The sequence below is a fragment of the Mixophyes fleayi genome, chromosome 1, assembly GCF_038048845.1.
Source record: "Mixophyes fleayi isolate aMixFle1 chromosome 1, aMixFle1.hap1, whole genome shotgun sequence".
In the NCBI taxonomy this organism is placed as follows: domain Eukaryota; kingdom Metazoa; phylum Chordata; class Amphibia; order Anura; family Limnodynastidae; genus Mixophyes; species Mixophyes fleayi.
The window spans coordinates 361813883-361839944 of NC_134402.1; the positions used below are offsets into that span (position 1 = coordinate 361813883).

General features: G+C 41.1%; 1 protein-coding gene across 3 annotated transcripts in view; it reads left to right on the top strand.

Annotated features, from left to right (window-relative positions):
• The window catches only part of WSCD2 (WSC domain containing 2), a 328534-nt gene that overhangs the window by 223552 nt on the left and 78920 nt on the right, over positions 1–26062 (top strand). For all 3 annotated transcript variants that reach the window (XM_075178503.1, XM_075178504.1, XM_075178505.1), the window contains one exon: positions 6364–6548. In XM_075178503.1, the coding sequence (XP_075034604.1) occupies positions 6364–6548 (185 nt within the window). The remainder of the gene's footprint in view (positions 1–6363; positions 6549–26062) is intronic.

Genomic DNA, 26062 nt, shown 5'->3' on the forward strand with positions numbered 1-26062 from the left:
GTCAATTGCCTCTGAAGAGATGAAATAAGATGGAGTTAGACAACGCAGGGTTGGAGAGCTGTGGGACCAAGCCAAAAGACTGCTGAAGACGTCATCCAGAAGAAGCGATCACGGTTCCCCCCCTGCTGCCAATCAAAGCTATCAAGTAAGGCCCTTGGGGCATCCCTCTTCCAGGCCCATGCCTGCACACAATCTTTCTTACACTTTGGCACAAGGCCCTGGACATCTTTTGGGCACTTGACTCATGCAGCAGTGGTGGGCACAAGGTCCTGGATAATTAGGACATTGTCGACTGCCCTGTCCCTCCTCTCACCTCCATTCTCCCAAGTGCTAACTGCCGTGTCCTTCTTCTCACCTCCATTCTCCTCACTGGCTGTCGGTGTGATGTCAACATCAGGTCCTGACAGTGTGAGTGAGCCCAACAGAGAAGAGTAGCTGCCTGAAGAAAAGACCTGGCAAGTAAGGGTGGGCAGTGGGGACACTATGATGGAGGGGGGCAATGTGATGAAGGTGGAAACATTGAGATGAAGGGGGAGCAGTGTGTTGCATGAGGGTCAGTGTAATACAAGGGGACCAGTGTGATACAGAAGGGATATTGTGATGAAGGGGAAGCAGTGTGATACAGGGAAGACATTGTGATGAAGGGGGGACAGTGTGATGCAGGTGGGGTCAGTTTGATGCAGGACTACTGGAGATGGTAGGGCTTATTATTTTTATTTTTACAGAAGTTAAGTGTGTGAGGGTCTGGGAAGTAGGTATTTGGTGTAGGTTCAGGGGGGAGGCAGTAGTTTAAAACTTTGCAGAAGTCAGACCCCAATTAAAGGTAGGCTTTTAGCATCTGTATTCCCTGTCATTTGCATTTTGTGATTTGTGTTTGTCAACTGTGAGGTTTGAGTTATGGCAGTACACAACACCTAGTGCTAAGAGTTTACAGTTGTACAGAATCTGGTTATATAGTTTGGTTGCTAGGACCAGGGCGCTGTTTTGTGTTATTGTAGCTAGCGTTAGTGTGGGAGTACATTTCACTCCAGTAGACAGCATTGTGGGTGGGCTGTCTTGTGTCACCCCTTTTTCTAGATGGCGATCGTGGGAGTGCAGACAACAATCAAGAGGAGTTTGGCGATTACCACGTGAGTATCATCTCTCCATTTCTCTTTCTCTTGACAGGGGCCACCAACTGTACATCAGTGTGTAGGATATTCCAGCATGGTACTTCCTTGTCCCAAATATCCTCCACAGTCCCGCATCCAGGCCAAATAAAATTTAGGTGTCAGTGATAGGAGTGGAGTGCTTCTCGCCGTCACCTCGTCCTTGCCCTTCCTTCCATTCTGTATCTACACCCTTCAATAATTTGGTGTGATTTCTTCCTAAACTGAAAAAGTGTAGAGTTGTGCTGAGGAGTACATATGAATGGTAAGTGGTCCAGTCGTGACAAGGATAAGAACTTTTAGTACGTCTATCCATTCCTCGCAGGCGCTATATTTTGGCGTAGTTGGCAGGATAATGATGGCCCACCAAGAGATCATTACAAGTGACCCAGAATTGTCATTACACAGGGAGAGGTGAAAGTGTTCCTGAAACAAGCCTTGGAGTGAGCAGGAAAACTTAAGAAAGGTGGATGTGCCTGGCAGGCACATTTAAAAGAACTGTGGGCCATGGTGCTGGAAGTGTGCAAGTGTGAGCGATCAGGACACTTCGCACATGACTGCCCAGAAGACGAGGAAGTCTTACGAGAGTGTGTAGTCGAAGAAATCTTCGTATAGTAGCCTCTAGTTGAGCTGGAATCTGGAAGGAATGATTGGCAGAGCCTGCTGGATATTGGAACTCAGCTGATCATCCCGTCTAAACAAGATTCCTGACAAGAATACCCACAGTTGAAGGAAGCAGAGACTGAGGTAGGGGAGACGTCAGATACAGCAGACAACTAGTCAATGCCTGTGGAGGAGATGGTCCCTGAAGAGGAAGGTAAACCTGTGAAAGGATCTAACCCCAGCCATTAGACTTTTTGGCGCTGCGGCAAACCAATCAGGGTTCGCGCGGGGGCATGCCTAGATCTTGTGAAGCAATAGGTTGCCTGTTCTCTCCTCCAAAACCTTCATTGTTCTGCACTGCACCTGTTCACCACTGCAGTTAACAGGCAATACCTCCATACTGTCCCAAACGCGATGGCAGGACAGAGCCCTCAAATTGGGACTGTCCCATGTAAATGGTTGGGAGGTATGCATTCTGGCCCTGTCTCCTCTCCTCTCTTGCTCCTTGCCATTGACCTGCTTAACTCTAGTAATATAAGATTCTTGATGACCCCTTCCCTTCTCTGTACTGTGCATGCTGTTTGTTCGCTGTGTTACTTGATGTTGTTTGTTTTCCCCCATTGCGCTGTGGACCCTTGATAATTATAGATAATCTGCACAATCAAGTGATAGTGAGATGTTTGTGCTCCCTCACATGCAATTGAATATGAGTGGGGAGAGCTTATGTACTACTTTATGGTGAATTTACTTCACTGTAGCATGCACCAACCATTGAGGTTGCTCACTCTTAAATATTTTTCCTGACAACTCCATAAACATTACTGATAGGTATCCATTTTCTACATTGTTATGCTGTATAGGAATTTGGCCAAAACTGGGGAAAAAATTAACACATGAAAATGGAGCCCAGAAATTAAAAACATGAGATGGATTTTGCAAAATTATATAATCTCAAAATTTTGGTTTCATACTTGTAATGTAACACGGTGTCTGATTTCATTGACCCCTTTCTCTTTTGCATAACAAATTACTTTGCCTTTACTGACTATCATTAAATTTAGTGGTAGTTGGCAAGTTGTGATTTTGAATTTTAGTGCTTAAAGTTTACAATTCTGCTTAGGCAAAAGTTGTACAAGATCTGTGTTATACTAAAGCAAAGTATGAAGTTTGATCAAAAAAGAATGTTCTTTATAAGTCTGGCTGCCTGTACGTTCTTAGAAATTAGGCCTTATTAACCATTTTAAAATGTTCACATTTTAATGCATAGCAGTTATTAAAAGTTATTTTTGAAAGTACTACACATGCAGGTATACAGAACTATTATATTTGCACAAGTGCACCTTTTTATCCATCTAGCACATTTTGGTTATGAAGCTGCCCTGGAAAATCAATGTACACCTACTGTTTATGGAATTACGGGTCCGATTGAAAATACTATTGGTGAAAATGTCACTTAAAATCCTATCCTACCTTAGCAGTTGTACTACTATAGTTTATTAATATAAACTGTTTTATTTTTCTCCTAAAATGCTGGTTGGTTTAGAATAATGTATGTCTTAAACGTATGTCTTAAACTAATCATCAGAGTGTGGGGATATTGGGGCTGTTTTATCATATTTGTATATTTAAATGTTTTATTACATTGTCACTATGAAGCTAGAAATGTGATTCCTTTAAAAGTGTTCCTGGAAACTGCAGAAGTCATCCCATTGAAAGTTTAATATACATCCCGATTAGCAGGGGCGGGCTGGCCTGGGGGGCAGGGGGGGCTGGGTCAGACGGCTATTAGGGCCGGGGGTAGGCCGCCTGTGTGCCCCCCGGCCATCCGTCTCCCAGCCCGCACCTGCCGATTAGCATCATCTCCTCAGAACCTGAAAATAATTGATTGGGAAATTTACCGAAGTGCAGTTTATTATGTGGTTTGCAAAACAGCACACATAGGATGTGCTTTTTAGATCCAAACTGCATCTAAAACTAGTTAAAACAAAAACCACATTCATTGTTTGGTCGGTTTGTAAACTCCTAAATTCAGTGCAGCCTACTCGGGAATGGTCCATTCGTTCCATGTGTTTTCTTTTTCTCTCATATTGATTACAATCCTCCCATTTGATTACATTAGACCATGAAAGAAAAAATATTTTTATTTATTAGGAGCCAAAATTACTTAAGAAGGCAAAATTAAACCATGTTCTAATGGGGGCAATATTAATTTATTATTTTCAAACAGGGTGATACTATTTTATTTCTAATGCAAGCAATAAGAGTTTATTTATGATAGTGCTCTATAATAATAATACTTATTATTTCATGATGGGTCACCATTTATAGTGCACACTTGTGGTACTACAAGTGCAGAAATGCACTTTCACCCATGGATATGCTCACGCATGTAGTTTTTCAAGTGCCAGCACGCAATAACACTGATGGGATATCAGTACATGCTGGCTCTTTTAGTTTCACAATAAGTTTTATTATATTATGACAGTTTTATCCTGGTATCAAATGGCCAAGATAACCAGAGGGGCCTAGTGCTAGTAAGCATTGGGCTGATACCCTCTAGCTGCAGTGGTCCCGATCATTCCCCCTTAGAAGATGCTGGGTAGGCTTGGCTGTTAGCGAATGTAAAGGAGGGGGTATTTTTTCCTTTATTTAATTATTTGTGTTTCATTCATGACAGGAGAGTACAGCATGCAGTTTGAACTATTTTGTCTGTCACAACTAAGTCTATTTTTTGGACATATCAGTGGGGATTTGATAAATGTGGTTCGAGACCTTGCAGTTTTGATACAAATGATTTGGTGTTTCATTTTCCCTTTAGTAAATCACATGGTCTACAAACTGCACATCAAATCACTTGAAATCCTATAGTTTGGTAAAATTGCAGTTTAGTAAAATTACCTTTTGCAGAGATAAAAACACCCTGCTTTCCCTTGCTAAATGTGACTTGTCTATCCCTTGAGTCTTGTTTAATTAAACTTGTCCTGCAAAATGCAGAAGATGCAAAAGTTTTCAACCCACACATGTTGCCGTCTTGGCCAACAAATTCAAGTGCTTCCAAATAAAAATGAGCGCATTTGTACAAATGTATGCTTCCGATACAGAAGAAAGGCAGTCATGCTGCACTTTAGTAAATTGCCTTTGCAGATATCAGAAACACATGGATTTAAAGGGCAGTATATAGCAAGTGAAACTGTAGATCATTCATTAAATATAATTATTATCTTTTTACTTACAAAGTGCTGACATATTTTGCAGCGCAGGACATTGAGGGGATCATGAATGACACAAGCAAATTGCATACAATGACATGAAATAGAAGGTAGAGATGGTCTGCCCAAAAGACCTTACCAACCGTATAGTAGATCCAACTATATAGCTGTATGTGTGTGTATATATATATATATATATATATATATATATATATATATATATATATATATATATATATATATATATATATATATATATATATATATATTAATATATATATATATATATATATATATATATATATATATATATATATATATATATATATATTAATCTGTATATATATATATTAGGGATGAGCGGGCTCGGATATCTGAAATCCGAGCCCACCCGAACCTTGCCGTTCCGACCCGGATCCGAGACGGATCCGGGTATTCCCGCCAATTGCAAAACTGAAAGCGAGGCTCCGAGTCATAATCCCGTTGTCGGATCTCGCGATACTCGGATTGTATAAATTCCCCGCTGGTCGCCGCCATCTTCACTCAGGCATTGATCAGGGTAGAGGGAGGTTGTGTTAGGTGGTCCTCTGCCCCGCTATATTCTGTGCTGTGCTGTGCTCAGTCCAGTGGTGCTGTGTCCTGTGCTCTGTCCTTCTGAGTTCAGTGGTGCTGCTGGTTCCTGTGCTGTGTCCTGTTCAGTCCAGTGGTGCTGTGTCCTGTGCTCTGTCCTTCTAAGGGCATTGTTATTTCCCCATTATTCCCAAGTTATAAAAATTTTTAAAAAAAAGTTATAAAAGAAAAAAATAAATTATAAAAAAAATAAATTAAAAAAAAATATCCAAAAACAATCCTGCAGTATAAGTCCATTGGTACAGCAATATTACAAAGTTCACTGATTCTGCAGTATAAGTCCAGTGGTACTCTCCTGTGCCACATATAATTTTTAAAGGCTTTGCCGAGTGTGTGTGGCTTAGGGGTACACTCTCTTGTGCTACATATAAAAGTGGCCGGTGTACATCCCTAATATATAAATATATACCCCCGGCAACCACCAACCACTCCCAACTGTCACTTCTCCTTCAAGAAATATATATATATTATTTTTAAATCTTTATAAAAACTTTTAACAATTAACAAATTAAAAACATCTTAGTATACCGAATTTCAGCCCTTTCTGAATTTTTTTTCCCACACACACTAAGAATTTAGTAGGTTAGTGTATAATTTCGCCCAGCAGGTGGCGCTGCAGCTTGGTTTTATTTTTTCCACACACAGACAGACTAACACACGCCACTAGACATTTATATTATAGATATTACAATATATATGTATATAATATGTGCGTGTTTGTGTAAGTTTTTTTGCGGATATGAAGCTTTATCTTTCACATTGTCTCTGTGCAGGGGATACATGTATGCTGGCCTTGAGTTTGGAGCAGAATGCTACTGTGGTCACAGAATTAAAGCCTTAAACGTCAGCGAGTCGGAATGTAACATGGAGTGCAAGGGAGAGAAAAGCAACATGTGTGGTGGAGTCAATCGCTTGTCCATTTACAGACTGGAGCTCACCCAGGAGTCTGCAAGGAGGTGTGAGTACTAATCTCCTAAACCGATTGCATCATTTTTATTGGCTTACCCAATTTAGAAGTGGAAAGAATTGTAGCTACATAGAAAATATGAATATGTGTTTTATCTTATGTTACTGTTTGTGCAATCAGTGCATATGTTATCAATTTGTTATGCTTATTTCAGCTATGGAATGTCAAGATGATTTTCAGCCCTTATGTTTTTACAGAATTACAACTCCCCAAATTGTAAATTAGTTAAGAGAATTGTCTGCTTCTGACTTGGTTAATATTCCTAAATTTATAGCACTGATCTATAACTGTCTATATGGGTTTAGTGAAGAGCAAAATGGTCTTAGATGTAATTTGAGACCTACAATAGTTTGATAACTATGTAATGCAATAAAGCTTTGTGTACAAATCTAATCACATTTGACTATGCACTGGCAAGCTCCGACTGACCATTAAAATGACCAGTTCATCTTATGCAGTCCCTCATAGCACGCTTGATGCAAGGCAGACATTGCAAAAGAAGTCTGACTACATTGTAGACTATAGTTTGTTTATCATCATCATTTATTTATATAGCACCACTAATTCCGCAGCGCTGTACAGAGAACTCATTCACATCAGTCCCTGCCCCATTGGAGCTTACAGTCTAAATTCCCTAATATAGACACACAGACAGACAGAGAGGGAGAGACTAGGGTCAATTTTGATAGCAGCCAATTAACCTACTAGTATGTTTTTGGAGTGTGGGAGGAAACCGGAGCACCCGGAGGAAACCCACGCAAACACAGGGAGAACATACAAACTCCTCACAGATAAGACCATGGTCGGGAATTGAACTCATGACCCCAGTGCTGTGAGGCAGAAGTGCTAACCACTTAGCTGCCGTGGTATAGAATGTGTATGCTACATAAAATATATTATTTATAGTCAACAAGCCCAGTAAGTGGAACTATGCACATTAGTCTGACACTGATTACAGACTTAGCAAACACATTACTAGATGTCTTCTGTAAATGAACGTGTGTTCTTTATAAAACTTTCCCTATACTACTTTTCAATTGCGTTATGGGAATTATCCTCCGTTTCTTAGGTAAAGGAGATTCTTTCTAAACAGAGTCACACATCACATTGTGCCTTAAATCCCTGTTATTACTGTGTGCTGTGTACCTTCATAAGTAGAGAATAGTTCAGGTGAAGTGAACAGCACATTAGTCATCTTAACCAATCAGCTTTTCTGATATACAAAAGCACAGAATTTTAATCTGACGTCAGTGAATAATGATAAGAGTCAGAGTCAGGAGTTTTGTGTTTATTTCTGAAACATTACCAGCTTTTAACTCAATGATGTTGCTTCACAAGTAGTTTAAAATATATAACTATATATAGAGAAATTGTTCTGTTCCATTAGTTCACTTGAGAGGAATCATATCCACTCATGAGAAAAGTACGAGAGGTACTTTATCAAGTGTAAAATGAAATTCAGTGAAACTGAGTATATTTCACTTCATCATTGGTCATTAATCCTATCTACTTGGTAAGAAAGAACATTACAGGGCAGGGCAGAGCCACAATTCACCTCTAGGTTTTTGTGTGGAGTCTTTGCACAGGGTATATAATGAGATCTATCAACATAATTTATTAGTATATCCTGGAGGGTGCATCCTGTTTAGAATACAAACATCCGCATCTCTAATCCTTTCTTACAGTTTTGTTCCATATATTCTATGTAAATGTATTTTAGAATAAATGCAATTATTTAATTTATACAGTGATCATTTGTTTTTTTAGCCATTCAATTTTCTTTTAGTTTTCTGTAAATAGCCAGATGTATAGAGGGGAACAGGGGTCTTTGAATTTAGATCTTATTACAGTTGGCTGGAGCATATATATAAGCTTTTGCAATGATAAACCAAGATGTTGTATTCAGAATACAAATGTAAATATTTCAAATTCAGTGACCCTATTACGTTAGACTAGATTGCTGTAAAATTAGTAATGAAATGAGGTTTTACATGACTTAAATCGAGAGCTTTACGCCGTACCAAGTAATGTATAATTTGAGTATAATTAGTTTACTAAGCTAGAGTCATGTGGTTACTGTCACCTAAATATTGGAAAAGGGCCATTTCATATATTTTGCATGAATCCAGATACAATTGAGGGCTTGGGGGCATCGCATTTAATTTTTGCCTCGGGCTCTACATTTCCTAGTTACTGTTCTGCCTGTAGGATAATGGAACTGGAAATTGGACTAGGGGTTTCCTACTTGCAAAGCAGGAAATCCACATGAAAGTATGTTTACATGATCTATAAGTCCTTCTGTAACACCTGCGGGGAACGGACAGATGCACACAAAGTTCCTACCTTGTGCCCAACTGGTCCACATACTGTTTGTACGGACCCCTCAGCGTGACTTTCCACACCACTTCAGTCTAGGGAAGAAAACAGACAGATTACTAAATTGTTTAAGTCTGAAGGGTCTGAGAAGTCCTTCCGTAGGTACTAGAAATTTATTAAAATATGCAAAAACTAATTTAGATCGGCTAAATTAGAAAATGAAAAACAAGTTGCAATAGAAAGTAATACGAACCCCAAAAAGTTTTTTAAGTATATAAATTGCAAAATTATTAAAAAAAAGATAATATAGGACCCCTAAGAAGTGAGTTGGTTGAATTGATAAATGATAGTAAGGAAAATGCAGAGGTATTTAACACTTGAGGGACAAATGGTAGGACTAATACATAAAAACTGAAATGAAACCGTACCATTAATTAATACTTGACTGACAAAGGAAGGCGTCCAAAGGCGACTGATGAATATTAAGATAAATAAAGCTCCAGGTCCAGATGTCCTACACCCAAGGGTTCTTTTGGAGCTAAACTCAGAAATAGCTTCAATCTCATCAGGTTCAGTACCAAGGGATTGGCGAATAGCAGATGTGTTGCCATCAGGGCCGGATTAAGGGAAGGGAGGCCCCCGGGCTAAGGGTTCTGTGAGCCCCCCCATGAGCTCCCAACCATGAGGCCCACCTCTGTGAGCTTACCTCCTTCCGTTGTTCCACTCCCTGTAGCACTTAAGTGGCGCATAGTAATCTCCTTACTGAGGAGATCTCGTGAGAGTGAGACTATGATTCATAGTCTCCCTCTCACAAGATCTCCTCAGTAAGGAGATTACTGCGTGCCGCGTAAGTCCTACAGTGACAGCAGGCAGCTAACAGCATAACATTTGCTGTTAGCTGCCTGCCATTCTCCTTGAACAGGTGACAGATGAATGCCGGCAGGCCCTCCAGCTGCCCGAGGCCCCTGGGCTGTAGCCCCTTTAGCCCTATTGTTAATCCGGCTCTAGTTGCCATTGTTTAAAAAGGGGACAACCAGGGAATTATAGACCTGTAAGCCTGACATCAACATTGGGGAAACTACTGGAAGATATATTAAGGGATATTATTCAGGATTGATTAGAGGGAATCAGCATGTATTTATGAGGGATAGGTCATGTCAAACTAATCTAATTAATTTATACGGGGAAGCTAGTGGGAACTTGGACCAGGGAAGCACAGTAGATGTGGTGTACTTTTGCAAAGGCCTGTGATACAGTGCCCTATAAAAGTATGGTTTACAAATAAGAAAACTGGGTCTAGGAAACAACATTTTACTTCAATCGAAAATTGGCTAGAGTATAGGGAACAGAGAGTTGTGATAAATGGAACATTTTCTAATTGGTTAAAAGGTTTAAGTGGAGTACCTCAAGGTTCCGTCCTGGGGCCACTCCTTTTTATTATATTTATTAATGACCTTGGTGATGGCTTAAAGCAGTGTTGGCTAACCTGTGTAACTCCAGGTGTTGTGAAACTACAAGTCCCAGCATGGTTTGCCAATATATAGCAGCTTATTGCTGGAACGGTATGCTAGGACTACCACCTGGAGTGTCACAGGTTAGCCAACACTAGCTTAGAGTGTAAAGTTTCCATTTTTGCACATGACAGTAAATTCTGTAAGGTAATCAGAGCAAGATTAGCTTCTCTACAGAGGGACTTAAATAAACTGGAGTATTGGGTGGCCAAATGGAATTATAACATTGATAAATGTAAGGTTATGCATTTAGGGATCAAAAACAAGCATGACATCTATAAATTAAATGGGATTAATTTAGGGGAATCTATAATGGAAAAGGATTTGGGAGTGCTTGTAGACAGTAGACTTAGCAATGATGCTTAATGTCAAGCAGCAGCTGCAAGGGCAAATAAAGTATTGGCATGCATGAAAATAGGCATAGATACAAGGGAAGATAGTGTAATTTTGCCACTGTATAAATCGCTAATAAGACCTCATCTTGAATATGGAGTACAGTTCTGGACACCACTCGATAAAAAAAGATATTTTGAAACTAGAAAGAGATCCGAGAAGGGTGACAAAATTGATAAAGGGTATGGAGTCATTAAGTTATGAGGAAAGGCTAGCCAGATTAGGCATGTTTACTTTAGAAAAGAGGCACCTAAGAGGAGGTATGATTACTATGTACAAATACATTAAGGGTCAATACAGAGAACTGTCATGGAAACCTTTTACCCCAAGGACCATACACAGGACACGCGGTCACCCCCTAAAGTTAGATGAGAGGAAGTTTCACAACCAGCAAAGAAAGGGGTTCTTTATAGTAAGGACAGCCAAGATATGGATTTCACTGCCAGGGAAGGTTCTGGTGCAGATTCAATAGATATGTTTAAGAAAGGGTTAAAATTTTTGGGGGAAAAGTATATCCATGGATATGACCGTTAATTAAAATGAAAGATAGTAGTGGATACAGGGAGAAAATGGGACTGCAATATTGAGTCTGGAGGGATTTTTCCTGATTGAAACAGATTGGCAGTTGCTTAATTTCAAATATAAGTGAGGGATCGCAAGAGATCCAAAATAGGTTGAAGTTGATGGACTGGAGTCTTTTTTTCAACCTCATCAACTATGTCATTATGTTACTTATATAATTATAGGGCAGGGTTGCAGGAGGGAAGTTGACGGCCAGGAGCGGAGACACTTCACTCTACCCCTATTGCCGACACCTCAATTTGATCTGGGCCTGGACACAGGACTACACAGATTATTGGGACAGGGAAGTATCCCGCCTCAATATCCTACTCATCGATCTACTGGTGATGGTCCCTACCAAAGAGAAAAAGGAAAGGGAAATTGATACTCTCCTGGTAATCGCCACCTCCTCTTGATGGTCGTCTGCACTTCTGGGATTGGCGCCTAGAAACAGGGGTGGTGACACAAGACAGCCCACCACAATGCTGTCTATCAGGCTAATATGTACTTCCCACACTGATGCTAGCTACAATAAAACCGCTCCCTGGTCCTAACAACCAAGCTACATGAGCAGATGATGTGCAGCTATAAACTCCTAGCACTAGATGTTGTGTACTACTCTAACTCAAATCCCACAGCTCACAGGCACAAATCACAAAATGCAGCCAGGGAATATGAATAATAAAAGCTTACCTTTAATGGAAGTTTGACTTCTGATTCCTAGAAGGGGAAATACTTACACAAAACACACCATACAGTACAATGCAGTATCACAAAGTATGGTAAATGATACACCACTTCCTAAATGTGCTGCAGTGGGGACAGACCGGGCACGGTCTCAAATAGCAGGGTACTTCTTGATACCGGCCTATTGGCAATCTAACCTCACATACCTAGTCCCTGAATTATGTGCTCACAGGCTACTTCTTTACTTTTACTTGTGCCTCGGGCCTAAACCTGACCTTAACTTGGTCTACAGGTTAATCCTGTTCTTACATGCAGCCACAGGCTAAGCCTGAATGTAACTGGTGTCACAGGCTAATCCTGAATTAACTTGCTGGTACAGGCTAAATCTGACTGTACACAATTGTGCAAAAAAAAAGAATATACAAGTGCCCCTAATTATTTTGGGCCTTACGCCCACTGTTGCTGGACGGGCCTAGTGCCTGATTTATGCCACGGGTGTTATGCCAAAAAAAATACTGCAAGAAAGGACAGAGTGACAGATAGACATGGACCTGAAAGATGGCTGCCCAGAAGGCATTACTTTAATCCCACAGCTTTTGTCAGCAGCAGGGGGCAACCGTGATAGCTCTTTTGCCTTCCTTCTGTTGCTTCTTCCAGACAAAGTGTTCAATCTGTTTGCTTGATTCCGCAGCTTCCTGGCTCTGTGTTGATTCTTGCTGTCTTCTTTCCGCTCTCTACTACTCCGCCAGCTTCTTTCTTGTCTCCGAAGGATTCTCTGTTGATCTTGTCACCTTCTTTCTTCTTTCCGACATTTTCTAACTTGACTGCGTCATCTTCTGTCATGATCACGTCGTCTTTTCGTCGATCTTGCCAGCTTGACTCTTGGTGCTAAACTGAAAATGTGCCACGTGAGATGGCTAAATAGCCAATGCACTGGCACAGCACGGTAACGTGGCGACCCCTGATTGGCTTGTCGTGGCGCCAAAGAATCAAATGGCCGGCGGTGAGCCCTGATTGGCTCAGCATGCTGGCCACTGATTTGCTGGCAGAGATTTCTGCTGGTGGGATGACAACAATGAATTTGTTCTGCTGTGTCAATAGATCTCTATACTGCACTTATTTCTGGGAGTCATAGTGCTCATCCACACAGGTGTTTTTCAACGTTTTACTATTTGCATTTAGGAGGTTTTGTATTGTTAGATTTTCTGTCATTGTCAATGAAACATTATGCAGACATCTGGGGTGAAGCTGAGATTGCAAAACAAATTGAAATCAGTAATGAAAACACCAAATCAACACTTTTACATGTATAATTAAAAACCTCATACAAGGAGTTTTAAAATTTGTGCATTTATTTTTAGAGATGAATTTCACTTTAATCATTCTGCACTAAGAATCCCTTATCTATCTTCAACTGTTCGGTAGTTATTGTTACTGTAATGTCTTCATGGAGTTGTTTCCCCTGGTTTTCATCTGACCATTTTCACTCTATTAGAACCCCTAGCTCGTGGTCTAGTGATGCCCCATGCAACAGTGTGGAGTTGTTACAGTGATCAGACATCTGCCAGAAACTAACAATCTGTTTGAGGTACTTAAGTGATTCTTAGCACAGAATGATAGATTAATTTATGACACAACTTTTGTCAAACTATATGGAGCAGATTCTCTTCCCTGCACACTATTACCTTTATATGGTAATATTAACACAAATTTTTGCTCGCAGCTCTGTGAGCAAAAAATAAAAATCAGCGTTTAAATTACTGTAGTAACGGTAATGATGCATGTCCCATGGAACAAGCAAAGATTTATGTGTGGGAAACATGGAAGAGCTGGGAATAGGCTAGTATGGGGGAACAGAGATATAGTTATTATTATTTTATTTAGATATATAGAGTTGGTTGACGGTGCTACGGGGTCGACTTAAGCTCATAGTGGGTTATTTATATTTATATGGTAGCTTGCATTTCAGCATGGCTGACATTGAAACATGGGCCACAGCGCTAGTGAGCAGAGGAGAATGGCATTAAGTGCCCCTTGCAGGGCGCTTAGGGAGCAACAGTGGCCTGAGCAACAGTAGAAGCCCAAGGCCTCAAGGATTAGACTTGAGTGGGGAGTGTAGTGTGTAAAATAAAGTTAGAATGATCGGCCATATCAGGAGGAACAGTGGTGGTGGTGGTGCAGTGTCCGTGATTAGAGTTGTGACTATAGCAGCTCATAGTCCCACAAGGGAATGCACATCAGGCCTACAGAGCAAATAATGAGAAAGCTAAGAAGAGACCCAGGGACAGGAGTCGGCGTACATGCAGAGCCTGGCCCAGAGATCAGGTGCAGTTGGTGAGGCTAGCAGGTCTGCACAGTTCAAAGCATTTTATATGATAAAAAATGGTGGGATAATGGGTATGTGTAAAACAGATTGAGAGACGGGTCTAGCCTTATTATTATTAGTTTTATGAAAGCATACTCCTGCATTTGCAGAGGCCACAGTTTCCTAGTGGAGGGCCCGTTTGAGTGGCCACATTTGGAGGGGCTGTGGATCTTTTCACCAAGCGTGGTCCCTAAAAACCTACCCTGAGGCTCAGTGGTGCCCGTTGGTTAGTGACAGTGTTCTCAAGTCCTTTGAGCAGTTGAGATCGGAGTTTACACATTATACTTTATTTACAATTATTGTATTATAGAGATTTGACTGGTAATACAATTGTGTATTTCATTTATTTGTCTCTACAGCATTTTATATACCAGACAGGGTTAAATATTATATGGTTATAAGTAGGGATGAGCGCACTCGGATTTATGAAATCCGAGCCCACCCGAACGTTGCGGATCCGAGTCGGATCCGAGACAGATCCGGGTATTGGCGCCAAATTCAAATGTGAAACTGAGGCTCTGACTCATAATCCCGTTGTCGGATCTCGCGATACTCGGATCCTATAAATTCCCCGCTAGTCGCCGCCATCTTCACTCGGGCATTGATCAGGGTAGAGGGAGGGTGTGTTAGGTGGTCCTCTGTCCTGGTAGATCTCGTGCTGTGCTGTTTAGTTCTGTGCTGTGCTGTGCTGTGCTGTGCTGTGCTGTGCTGTGCTGTGCTGTGCTGTGTTCTGCAGTATCAGTCCAGTGGTGCTGTGTGCTGTGCTCTGTCCTTCTGAGGTCAGTGGTGCTGCTGGGTCCTGTGCTGTGTCCTGTTCAGTCCAGTGGTGCTGTGTCCTGTGCTCTGTGCTTCTAAGGGCATAGTTATTTCCCCAATATTCCCCTGTGTTTAAAAAAATAAAAAAAAGTTTTTTTAAAAAATACCAAAAACTACTTAAATTTATTTTAATTACCACAAAATTTGCACAACCAATCCTGCAGTATAAGCCCATTGGTACTGCAATATTACCAAGTTCACACATTCAGCAGTAAAAGTCCAGTGGTACTGCAATATTACAAAGTTTACACATTCTGCAGTATCAGTTAAATGGTGCTGTGTCCTGTGCTCTGTCCTGCTGAGTTCCGTAGTGCTGCTGGGTCCTGTGCCGTGTCCTGTTCAGTCCAGTGGTGCTGTGTCCTGTGCTCTGTGCTTCTAAGGGCATAGTTATTTCCCCATTATTCCCAAGTTTTTAAAAAATAAAAAAAAAGTAAAAAAAAATAAAACATTTAAAAAAAAAAAAATATATATAATAATTATAACCAAATTTGCAAAACCAATCCAGCAGTATAAGTCCATTGGTACTGCAATATTACAAAGTTCACACATTCTGCAGTATCAGTCCAGTGGTGCTGTGTCCTGTGCTCTGTCCTGCTGAGGTCCGTAGTGCTGCTGGGTCCTGTGCCGTGTCCTGTTCAGTCCAGTGGTGCTGTGTCCTGTGCTCTGTGCTTCTAAGGGCATAGTTATTTCCCCATTATTCCCAAGTTTTTAAAAAATAAAAAAAAGTAAAAAAAAATAAAAAAGTAAAAAAAAAATCAATAAATATAATAATTATAACCAAATTTGCAAAACCAATCCAGCAGTATAAGTCCATTGGTACTGCAATATTACAAAGTTCACACATTCTGCAGTATCAGTCCAGTGGTGCTGTGTCCTGTGCTCTGTCCTGCTGAGTTCCGTAGTGCTGCTGGGTCCTGTGCCGTGTCCTGTTCAGTCCAGTGGTGCTGTGTCCTGTGCTCTGTGCTTCTAAGGGCATAGTTATTTCCCCACTATTCCCAAGTTTTTTAAAAATAAAAAAAAAGTAAAAAAAAATAAAACATTTAAAAAAAAAAAATATATAATAATTATAACCAAATTTGCAAAACCAATCCAGCAGTATAAGTCCATTGGTACTGCAATATTACCAAGTTCACACATTCTGCAGTATCTTGTGCTACATATAATGGAGACCAAAAATTTGGAGGATAAAGTAGGGAAAGATCAAGACCCACTTCCTCCTAATGCTGAAGCTGCTGCCACTAGTCATGACATAGACGATGAAATGCCATCAACGTCGTCTTCCAAGCCCGATGCCCAATCTCGTAGTACCGGGCATGTAAAATCCAAAAAGCCCAAGTTAAGAAAAAGTAGCAAAAAGAGAAACTTAAAATCATCTGAGGAGAAACGTAAAGTTGCCAATATGCCATTTACGACACGGAGTGGCAAGGAACGGCTTAGGCCCTGGCCCGTGTTCATGACTAGTGGTTCAGCTTCACCCACGGATCTTAGCCCTCCTCCTCCTCCCCCCCCTACAAAAAATTGAAGAGAGTTATGCTGTCAGCAACAAAACAGCAAACAACTCTGCCTTCTAAAGAGAAATTATCACAAATCCACAAGGCGAGTCCAAGGATGTTGGTGGTTGTCAAGCCTGACCTTCCCATCACTGTACGGGAAGAGGTGGCTCGGGAGGAGGCTATTGATGATGTAGCTGGCGCTGTGGAGGAACTTGATGATGAGGATGGTGATGTGGTTATTGTAAATGAGGCACCAGGGGGGGAAACAGCTGATGTCCATGGGATGAAAAAGCCCATCGTCATGCCTGGTCAGAAGACCAAAAAATGCACCTCTTCGGTCTGGAGTTATTTTTATCCAAATCCAGACAACCAATGTATGGCCATATGTAGCTTATGTAAAGCTCAAATAAGCAGGGGTAAGGATCTTGCCCACCTAGGAACATCCTCCCTTATACGTCACCTGAATAACCTTCATAGTTCAGTGGTTAGTTCAGGAACTGGGGCTAGGACCCTCATCGGTACAGGGACACCTAAATCCCGTGGTCCAGTTGGATACACACCAGCAACACCCTCCTCGTCAACTTCCTCCACAATCTCCATCAGATTCAGTCCTGCAGCCCAAGTCAGCAGCCAGACTGAGTCCTCCTCAATACGGGATTCATCCGAGGAATCCTGCAGCGGTACGCCTACTACTGCCACTGCTGCTAGTGCTGCTGTTAGTCGGTCATCTTCCCAGAGGGGAAGTCGTAAGACCGCTAAGTCTTTCACAAAACAATTGACCGTCCAACAGTCGTTTGCCATGACCACAAAATACGATAGTAGTCACCCTATTGCAAAGCGTATAACTGCGGCTGTAACTGCAATGTTGGTGTTAGACGTGCGCCCGGTGTCCGCCATCAGTGGAGTGGGATTTAGAGGGTTGATGGAGGTATTGTGTCCCCGGTACCAAATCCCCTCGAGATTCCACTTCACTAGGCAGGCGATACCAAAAATGTACAGAGAAGTACGATCAAGTGTCCTCAGTGCTCTTAAAAATGCGGTTGTACCCACTGTCCACTTAACCACGGACATGTGGACAAGTGGTTCTGGGCAAACGAAGGACTATATGACTGTGACAGCCCACTGGGTAGATGCATCCCCTTCCGCAGCAACAGCAACAGCTGCATCAGTAGCAGCATCTACAAAATGGCTGCTCATGCAAAGGCAGGCAACATTGTGTATTACAGGCTTTAATAAGAGGCACAACGCTGACAACATATTAGAGAAAATGAGGGAAATTATCTCCCAGTGGCTTACCCCACTTAGACTCTCATGGGGATTTGTGGTGTCAGACAATGCCAGTAACATTGTGCGGGCATTAAATATGGGCAATTTCCAGCACGTCCCATGTTTTGCCCACACCATTAATTTGGTGGTGCAGCATTACCTCAAGAGTGACAGGGGTGTGCAGGAGATGCTTGCGGTGGCGCGCAAAATTGCTGGACACTTTCGGCATTCAGCCAGTGCCTACCGCAGACTAGAGGCACATCAAAAAAGCATGAACCTGCCCTGCCATCACCTCAAACAAGAGGTTGTGACGCGCTGGAACTCCACCCTCTATATGCTGCAGAGGATGGAGGAGCAGCAAAAGGCCATTCAGGCCTACACAGCCACCTACGACATAGGCAAAGGAGTGGGGATGCACCTCAGTCAAGCGCAGTGTAGACTGATTTCCGTGTTGTGCAAGGTTCTGCAGCCATTTGAACTTGCCACACGAGAAGTCAGTTCCGACACTGCCAGCTTGAGTCAGGTCATTCCCCTGATCAGGCTGTTGCAGAAGCAGCTGGAGAAAGTGAGGGAGGAGCTGGTAAGCCATTGCGATTACACCAAGCATGTAGCTCTTGTGGATGTAGCCCTTCGTACGCTTTGCCAGGATCCGAGGGTGGTCACTCTTTTAAAGTCAGAGGAATACATTCTGGCCACCGTGCTCGATCCTCGGTTTAAAGCATATGTTGTGTCTCTGTTTCCGGCGGACACAAGTCTACAGCGGTGCAAAGACCTGCTGGTCAGGAGATTGTCCTCTGAAGAGGACCGTGACATGCCAACAGCTCCACCCTCATTTTCTTCCACATCTATGGCTGCGAGGAAAAAGCTCAGTTTTCCCAAAAGAGGCACTGGCGGTGATGCTGATAACATCTGGTCCGGACTGAAGGACCTGCCAACCATTGCAGACATGTCTACTCTCGCTGCATTGGATGCTGTCACAATAGAAAAAATTGTGGATGATTACTTTGCTGACACCATCCAAGTAGACATGTCAGACAGTCCATATTGTTACTGGCAGGAAAAAAAGGCAGTTTGGAAGCCCCTGTACAAACTGGCTCTATTTTACCTGAGTTGTCCCCCCTCCAGTGTGTACTCGGAAAGAGTTTTTAGTGCAGCGGGGAACCTGGTCAGTGAGCGGCGAAGGAGGTTGCTTCCTCACAACGTTGAAAAAATGATGTTTATAAAAATGAATAATCAATTCCTCAATGAAGTACAGCACTGCCCTCCAGATACTACAGAGGGACCTGTGGTTGTGGAGTCCAGCGGGGACGAATTGATAATGTGTGATGAGGAGGAAGTACACACTGTAGGGGGAGAGGAATCAGAGGTTGAGGATGAGGACGACATCTTGCCTCAGTAGAGCCTGTTTAGTCTGTACAGGGAGAGATGAATAGCTTTTTTGGTGTGGGGGCCCAAACAAACCAATCATTTCAGCCAAAGTTGTTTGGTAGGCCCTGTCGCTGAAAATGATTGGTTTGTTAAAGTGTGCATGTCCTATTTCAACAACATAAGGGTGGGTGTGAGGGCCCAAGGACAATTCCACCTTGGAACTTTTTTTTTGGCATTATATGACCAATCAACAGTCGTTTGCCATGTTCAGAAAGTAAAACCAAATTTTAAAAAATTCAAGAAATTAAACCAAAAGTAAAATGCCGTGTCATAATTTAAAACAAGAGTTTTTGACGTGCTCTAAAACTACTGTATTGTTGTTTATATTTTATAAACACTACACTTGAAAGCTTGAGTCTTTCAATAAAAAAGTAACTGTCCATTGCACGAATATTTGCAACAGGGACAATTTTAGGGTTAAGAAAGCCAACTGATAACACTTCGACGCTGTCTGTCTTTATAAACACTACACTTGGAAGTTGGAGGAGGTATTGTGGCCCCGGCACCAAATTTACTACCGGGGCCACTCCACTGTGCAGTCCATATTTAGGTGTATCAGATATTAAACAACGGTGACAGTTGATGCCCAATTTTTTAATTATATTGTGGCCTCGGTACCAAATTGTGTACCGGGGCCACCACACTACGCAGTCCAGATACTTGTTTGGTGGAATTCAGACCAGTTGAGGGTTTTATTATTATATTGTGGGGACCACTCTATCTATACCACACTACAACTCTATACCACTCTATTTCATACTTTAATTCTATTTAATACTTTAATTCTATTTCATACTTTAATTCTATTTAATACTTTAATTCTATTTCATACTTTAATTCTATTTAATACTTTAATTCTATTACTAATTACCATAAAGAGGAACAAAATAAACCAATTTTACCAAAAGTATAATATGACTTAGACTTACAAACACTACACTTGAAAGATGGTGCCTTTAAATGAAAAAGTCAGTCTTCATTGCACGACTATGTGCAACAGGGACAGTTTTTTGGTTTACAAAGTCAACCAATAACACTTGGACCCTGTCTGTCTTTAACATACTTGATGGGATCTCAATGACGAATTGTCTGTACCATGTTTGGAGGAGGTATTGCGGCCCCGGTATCAAATTGGGTACCGGGGCCACCCCACTACGCAGTCCAGATACTTGTTTGGTGGAATTCTGACACGTGGAGGGTTTTTTAATTATATTGTGGCCTCGGTACCAAATTGTGTACCGGGGCCACCAAACTACGCAGTCAAGATAGATAGATGCGTATCATAGATAAAGTACATTCAGTGGTGTGGGGCAAATTGAAAAATATTCAAAATGCACTGACATTATCAAAAACAAGAGGTTGTCACACGCTAAAACTCCAACATGTATATGATGGAGAGGATGGAGGAGCAGCCGTATGTGTAGTGTAATGCAGACCTGTTGAAGGTTTTTTATATATTTTATTGTGGTGCCCAGTGCCCACTCCTCTACGCAGTCCAGATACATTTATTGGTGCGAATCATAAAAGTTCAGGGTTTTTAATATATTGTGGTGACCCACTCCTCTACGCAGTCCAGGTACATTTATTGGTGCGATTCATAAAAGTTCAGGGTTTTTAATATATATTGTGGTGACCCACTCCTCTACGCAGTCCAGGTACATTTATTGGTGCGATTCATAAAAGTTCAGGGTTTTTAATATATATTGTGGTGACCCACTCCTCTACGCAGTCCAGGTACATTTATTGGTGCGATTCATAAAAGTTCAGGGTTTTTAATATATATTGTGGTGACCCACTCCTCTACGCAGTCCAGGTACATTTATTGGTGCGAATCAAACAAGTTGATGGTTTTTCTTATTATATATATTGTGGTGACCCACTCCTCTACGCAGTCCAGGTACATTTATTGGTGCGAATCATAAAAGTTCAGGGTTTTTAATATATATTGTGGTGACCCACTCCTCTACGCAGTCCAGAAAGATACCTTGTTGCAACGTTTTGGACTAATAACTATATTGTGAGGTGTTCAGAATACACTGTAAATTAGTGGAAATGCTTGTTATTGAATGTTATTGAGGTTAATAATAGCCTAGGAGTGAAAATAAGCCCAAAAACTTGATTTTTAAACTTTTTATGTTTTTTTCAAAAAAAATCCGAATCCAAAACCTTAAATCCGAACCGAGACCTTTCGTCAAGTGTTTTGCGAGACAAATCCGAACCCCAAAAATAACGAAAATCCGGATCCAAAACACAAAACACGAGACCTCAAAAGTCGCCGGTGCACATCCCTAGTTATAAGCCTGATTGGATGCTTTAGATTTAAATGTCACACTATCCATTACCTCTGATGAATCTGTAACAGCTGGGGAAACTTGTCAACTGTTGATTTGATCTGAAACTTTGTGAGTGCACTTAAATAATATATCTGTAGTGCTTACACATTATTATTATTATTAATAATAATAATAATAATAATTATAATAATATTACCATTTATTTATATAGCGCCACTAATTCCGCAGCGCTGTACAGAGAACTCACATCAGTCCCTGCCCTTTGGGGCTTACGGTGTAAATTCCCTAACACACACTCAGACACACTCAGACACACTCAGACACACTCAGACACACTCAGACACACTCAGACACACTCAGACACACTCAGACACAGCCAGACTAGGGTCAATTTGTTAGCAGTCAATTAACCTACCAGTATGATTGTGGAGTGTAGGAGGAAATCGGAGCACCCGGAGGAAACCCACGCAAACACGGGGAGAACATACAAACTCCTTACAGATAAGGCCTGGTTCGGGAATTGAACTCATGACACCAGTGCTGTACGGCAGGAGTGCCAACCACTAAGCCACCGTGCTGCCCCCACACTGTGCAAACCAAAATTTCTGAGTTACAATTTTATTCTTATGGATATATGGTTTTTCCAATTTGGGTTTGAACTGATGAACTTTCTCCTAAATTACAGAAGCTAATGCACCTAAAACAGGTGAGCCTTCTTAACTAGGATCTATTCTGTGCCGTGTGTTATTACCAACTTTACAAATACATTTAGAATAAAAGTCCGTGTACTGTGTATACTTCCAGGCACTGCATACTCTGTGGAGACATTCACTTCCCTATTCGAGATTTAACTTGGATCTTCAATAGCTGCTGATTGCATGTAGAAGCAGACATCAGGTGCAATCATCACACTAAAGTCAGTGAATTAATTCACAGACATTGTGCATATCACAGGGAGTCCTTTCCTTTCATAAGAGCTGGAAGTAATAGAAGCTAATCTCCACAAAACTTTTTCTAACTTGTTTTAAAGCTCTGGAAACTCTTGTTTTGGATGGTAAGCTACTGCCCATAACACATACAATCCAAGGCTGACTTTAGTGCCGACGAAACGCGACGGTTGCATGGAAAATCTTGCTGCATGCTTGTAACTGCAGACCCACTTCAGCTATAGACCTGATTTTGTACTTCTATTGATATTACCATGATTTCATTTATTTGAATCTACCAGTCTTAATATCACATGACATATCGGAGTGCACCAGACAGAGCTTGATTAATTAATACACCATTAATACTTGTTAAACTGGAGTGCACAAGACGGAGACGGAAACCTTTCTCCCAGCTGTTTGAACCATATGGGGGATCTCTTCCTCCCTAGCAGCCTGGATGCCCACATTGTGTACAAGTATGGATATACCCTCAAGTGGTGTAGCGTGTATACCTGCTTTTTTTTATGCTCCTTACAGAGGAACTTTATTTGAATGCTCATCCATTATAAACGCCAGGTGCCACGAGAGAGGTGAGACTCTAGGAACCACCCTTTTCTTTTTCATTGACCTAAGTACTTTTATCGCTGGTAATTTGGGTAACTATAAGACTTTTAAAGAACTCTGAGATTAGTATACAGAGTGTCATGGCCACACACTCAGTTTCTATCTACCTTTAATTATTTGCACACTTATTATAGAGTCTTACAACTTATGATTGGTCGTTTGTTACTAGACATGCATAGTATTATTAATGTGGAATGTGATGTCTTTAATGTTTACTATTGACGTGATATATGCTAATATTATCCTTATATGATATGTGTATTTTTATTTTTTTATCTTTGAAATCTATTATAAATAAATTTACATTGTATTTTAGAAGAAGCCATCCATTACTCTTTTTTTTTCTTCTATTTATCAAATGTTTGGTCTTCATTGCGCACCTAATCTTTGATACTGTGAATTAGATATCTGGTTTACTTTTTATGACTAGTGATATTTATAAAGTGTCAGTTATCAGTATGTATATTTAAATGAAGGTGTGCACATCTTACATATACACTATATGGACAAAAGTATTTGGACGCTTGACAATTACACCAACAGGGACTTTAATGACATTGTATTCAAATACATATACTTTAATATGGAGTTGGTCCCCCTTTTGCAGCAATAACAGCTTCCACTTTGTAGAGTATTTTTGAGGTCAGGCACTGATGTTGGACGAGAAGCCCTGGCTCGCAATCTCCGTTTGAGTTCATCCCAAAGGTGTTCGATGGGTTTGAGTTCAGGGCTCTATTCTTCCACAAGTTTTTCCACATTGAACTCATCAAACTATGTCTTTGTAGTCCTTGCTTTGTACACTGGGGCACAGTCATCTTGGAATATAAAAGGGCCTTCCCCAAACTGTTTCCACAAAGCTGGAAGCATAGCATTGTCCAAAATGACTTGGTATGCTGAAGCATTAAGATTGCCCCTCACTGGAGGTAATGGACCTAGCCCAAACCTTGAAAAACAGCTTCATACCATTATCCCTCCTCCACCAAGCTTTACAGTTGGCATAATGCAGTCAGGCAGGTAACATTTTCCCGGCAACCACCAAACCGGGACTCGCCCATCTGACTGCCAAACAGAGAAGCTTGAGTCATCACTCCACAGAACACGTTTCCACTACTCCACAGTCCAGTGTCAGCGTGCTTTACATCACTCCATCCGATGCTTGACATTGGTCTTGGTGATGTGAGGCTTGCATGCTGCTGCTTGGCCATGGAAACCCATTCCGTTAAGCTCAAGGGAATAGGCACAAGGGAGGCAACTGTGTGTTTAAGATATCAGCAGATTAATTTCTATATTTCTCATAGTGTCTATCTTACCAGAACTAGCCTGTTCAAGATGGGCAGGCATTGTGACTCTACATTGTGACTCGATATGCCCAAAGTGTAACTCCTTCTTGGCTACATTCTAGGATATGTTTTGGTCATGCTCCCTGGTATACAAGTTTTGGGTCTCAGTTTGGAAATGTATACAGAATATTGTTCCTGTGACTCCTCCATTATGTCTTTTTGGGGTTATGCTAGAAGAAGCTTTAATTAGATATCTCTTTAAATCTATTTTTAATTTGACATCCCTTGCTAAAGTTATTATAGCACAGAGATGGCTAACTGTTGAGCCACCCATGGTACAACAGTGGGTGGGTTTGGTTAAGTATACAATGAGTCATGAGAGATTTATGTATGCAAGTCAGTAAAACGCATCACACAATTTAATGTCATTGGCATAATTATAATTTTTCTAAAAAATCTATGAATTCTGTGGATAAATAAATTATTTATGTGGTTCTCTTAGTCTTATTTACACCTGAATAGAACACTTGGTCCTCAGCCCTAAGCAGCATGCATTGCACATTCGTAATTTTGCATAATTGCTGATTGGTTTTAACTGATTTATTGGTGAGTAATGAGTATTCTTATAGATTTTATTTTTTTTGCAGAACCTGGCTGTGTTTAAGTAGTTAAGGGTTAAATCGCTTTCTTGTGTTTTGGAGAGGGTTGGTTTTTTTTGTTTTTTTGTGTAAATTTTAAAAATTTTAAATAAAAATATCTGATTTACAAAAATAAAAAATAGAGCCTTGGAGCCTCAAGCTGTCATTTCCAGAGGGAGATTCGTGGAATGATGGGATCAGTGAAGAAATATGGTCTGTGTCGTTCATCTCATAGAGTGTGCATATTGTCTGCTCTGACTTTCATACTGAGTGTTATCACTTGCTGGAAGGAAAAGATTTATGTAATTACATGTTTCCCCATGGAGTATTCCTGTTTTGAAGCTTTCATTTCCTTCTTAGAGTGGGTGCGAAGGGAGGAAATGGGGATAAAGTTTGCTATCCACTATCTTAATTCCCTTTTTTTCATGGGCCCAGGGGATTTGCTGATATGCGCAGTACTGCTGAGACAGAATACCAAATACGTCCATATAGTTGTTGGGCATAGAAATTTATTCAATTTGCATGGAATACAAACTGCCTCCGGGTAAGTAGCTTTAAGTGTGTTGGTACACAGTGTACATACAGCATGTAAGGTGACTTTGCAAGGTTCATCCCTATGGGTAGCATAGTTAAGAAGACAGTAGGGGTGTGGATCTCTTAAGGTAAATGAGGAAATGAGGGAGAATTTTAGAATTGTGGGTGAATTTCAGTACAAGTACAAGCAGAAGTGGTAGACAATGGGGAACTGCACTTTTTGATAGGCACAGCGGGAGGAGTGGGGTTTGGGGAATACTTTCAAGATAAATGATGTAATGACAAATGACCAGTGAAGTTGGGCAAGGCAGCATTGACAAATAATAAGGCACTGCTGGAGCTGTTAGTAGTTTTCAGTGGAGCTATAGGG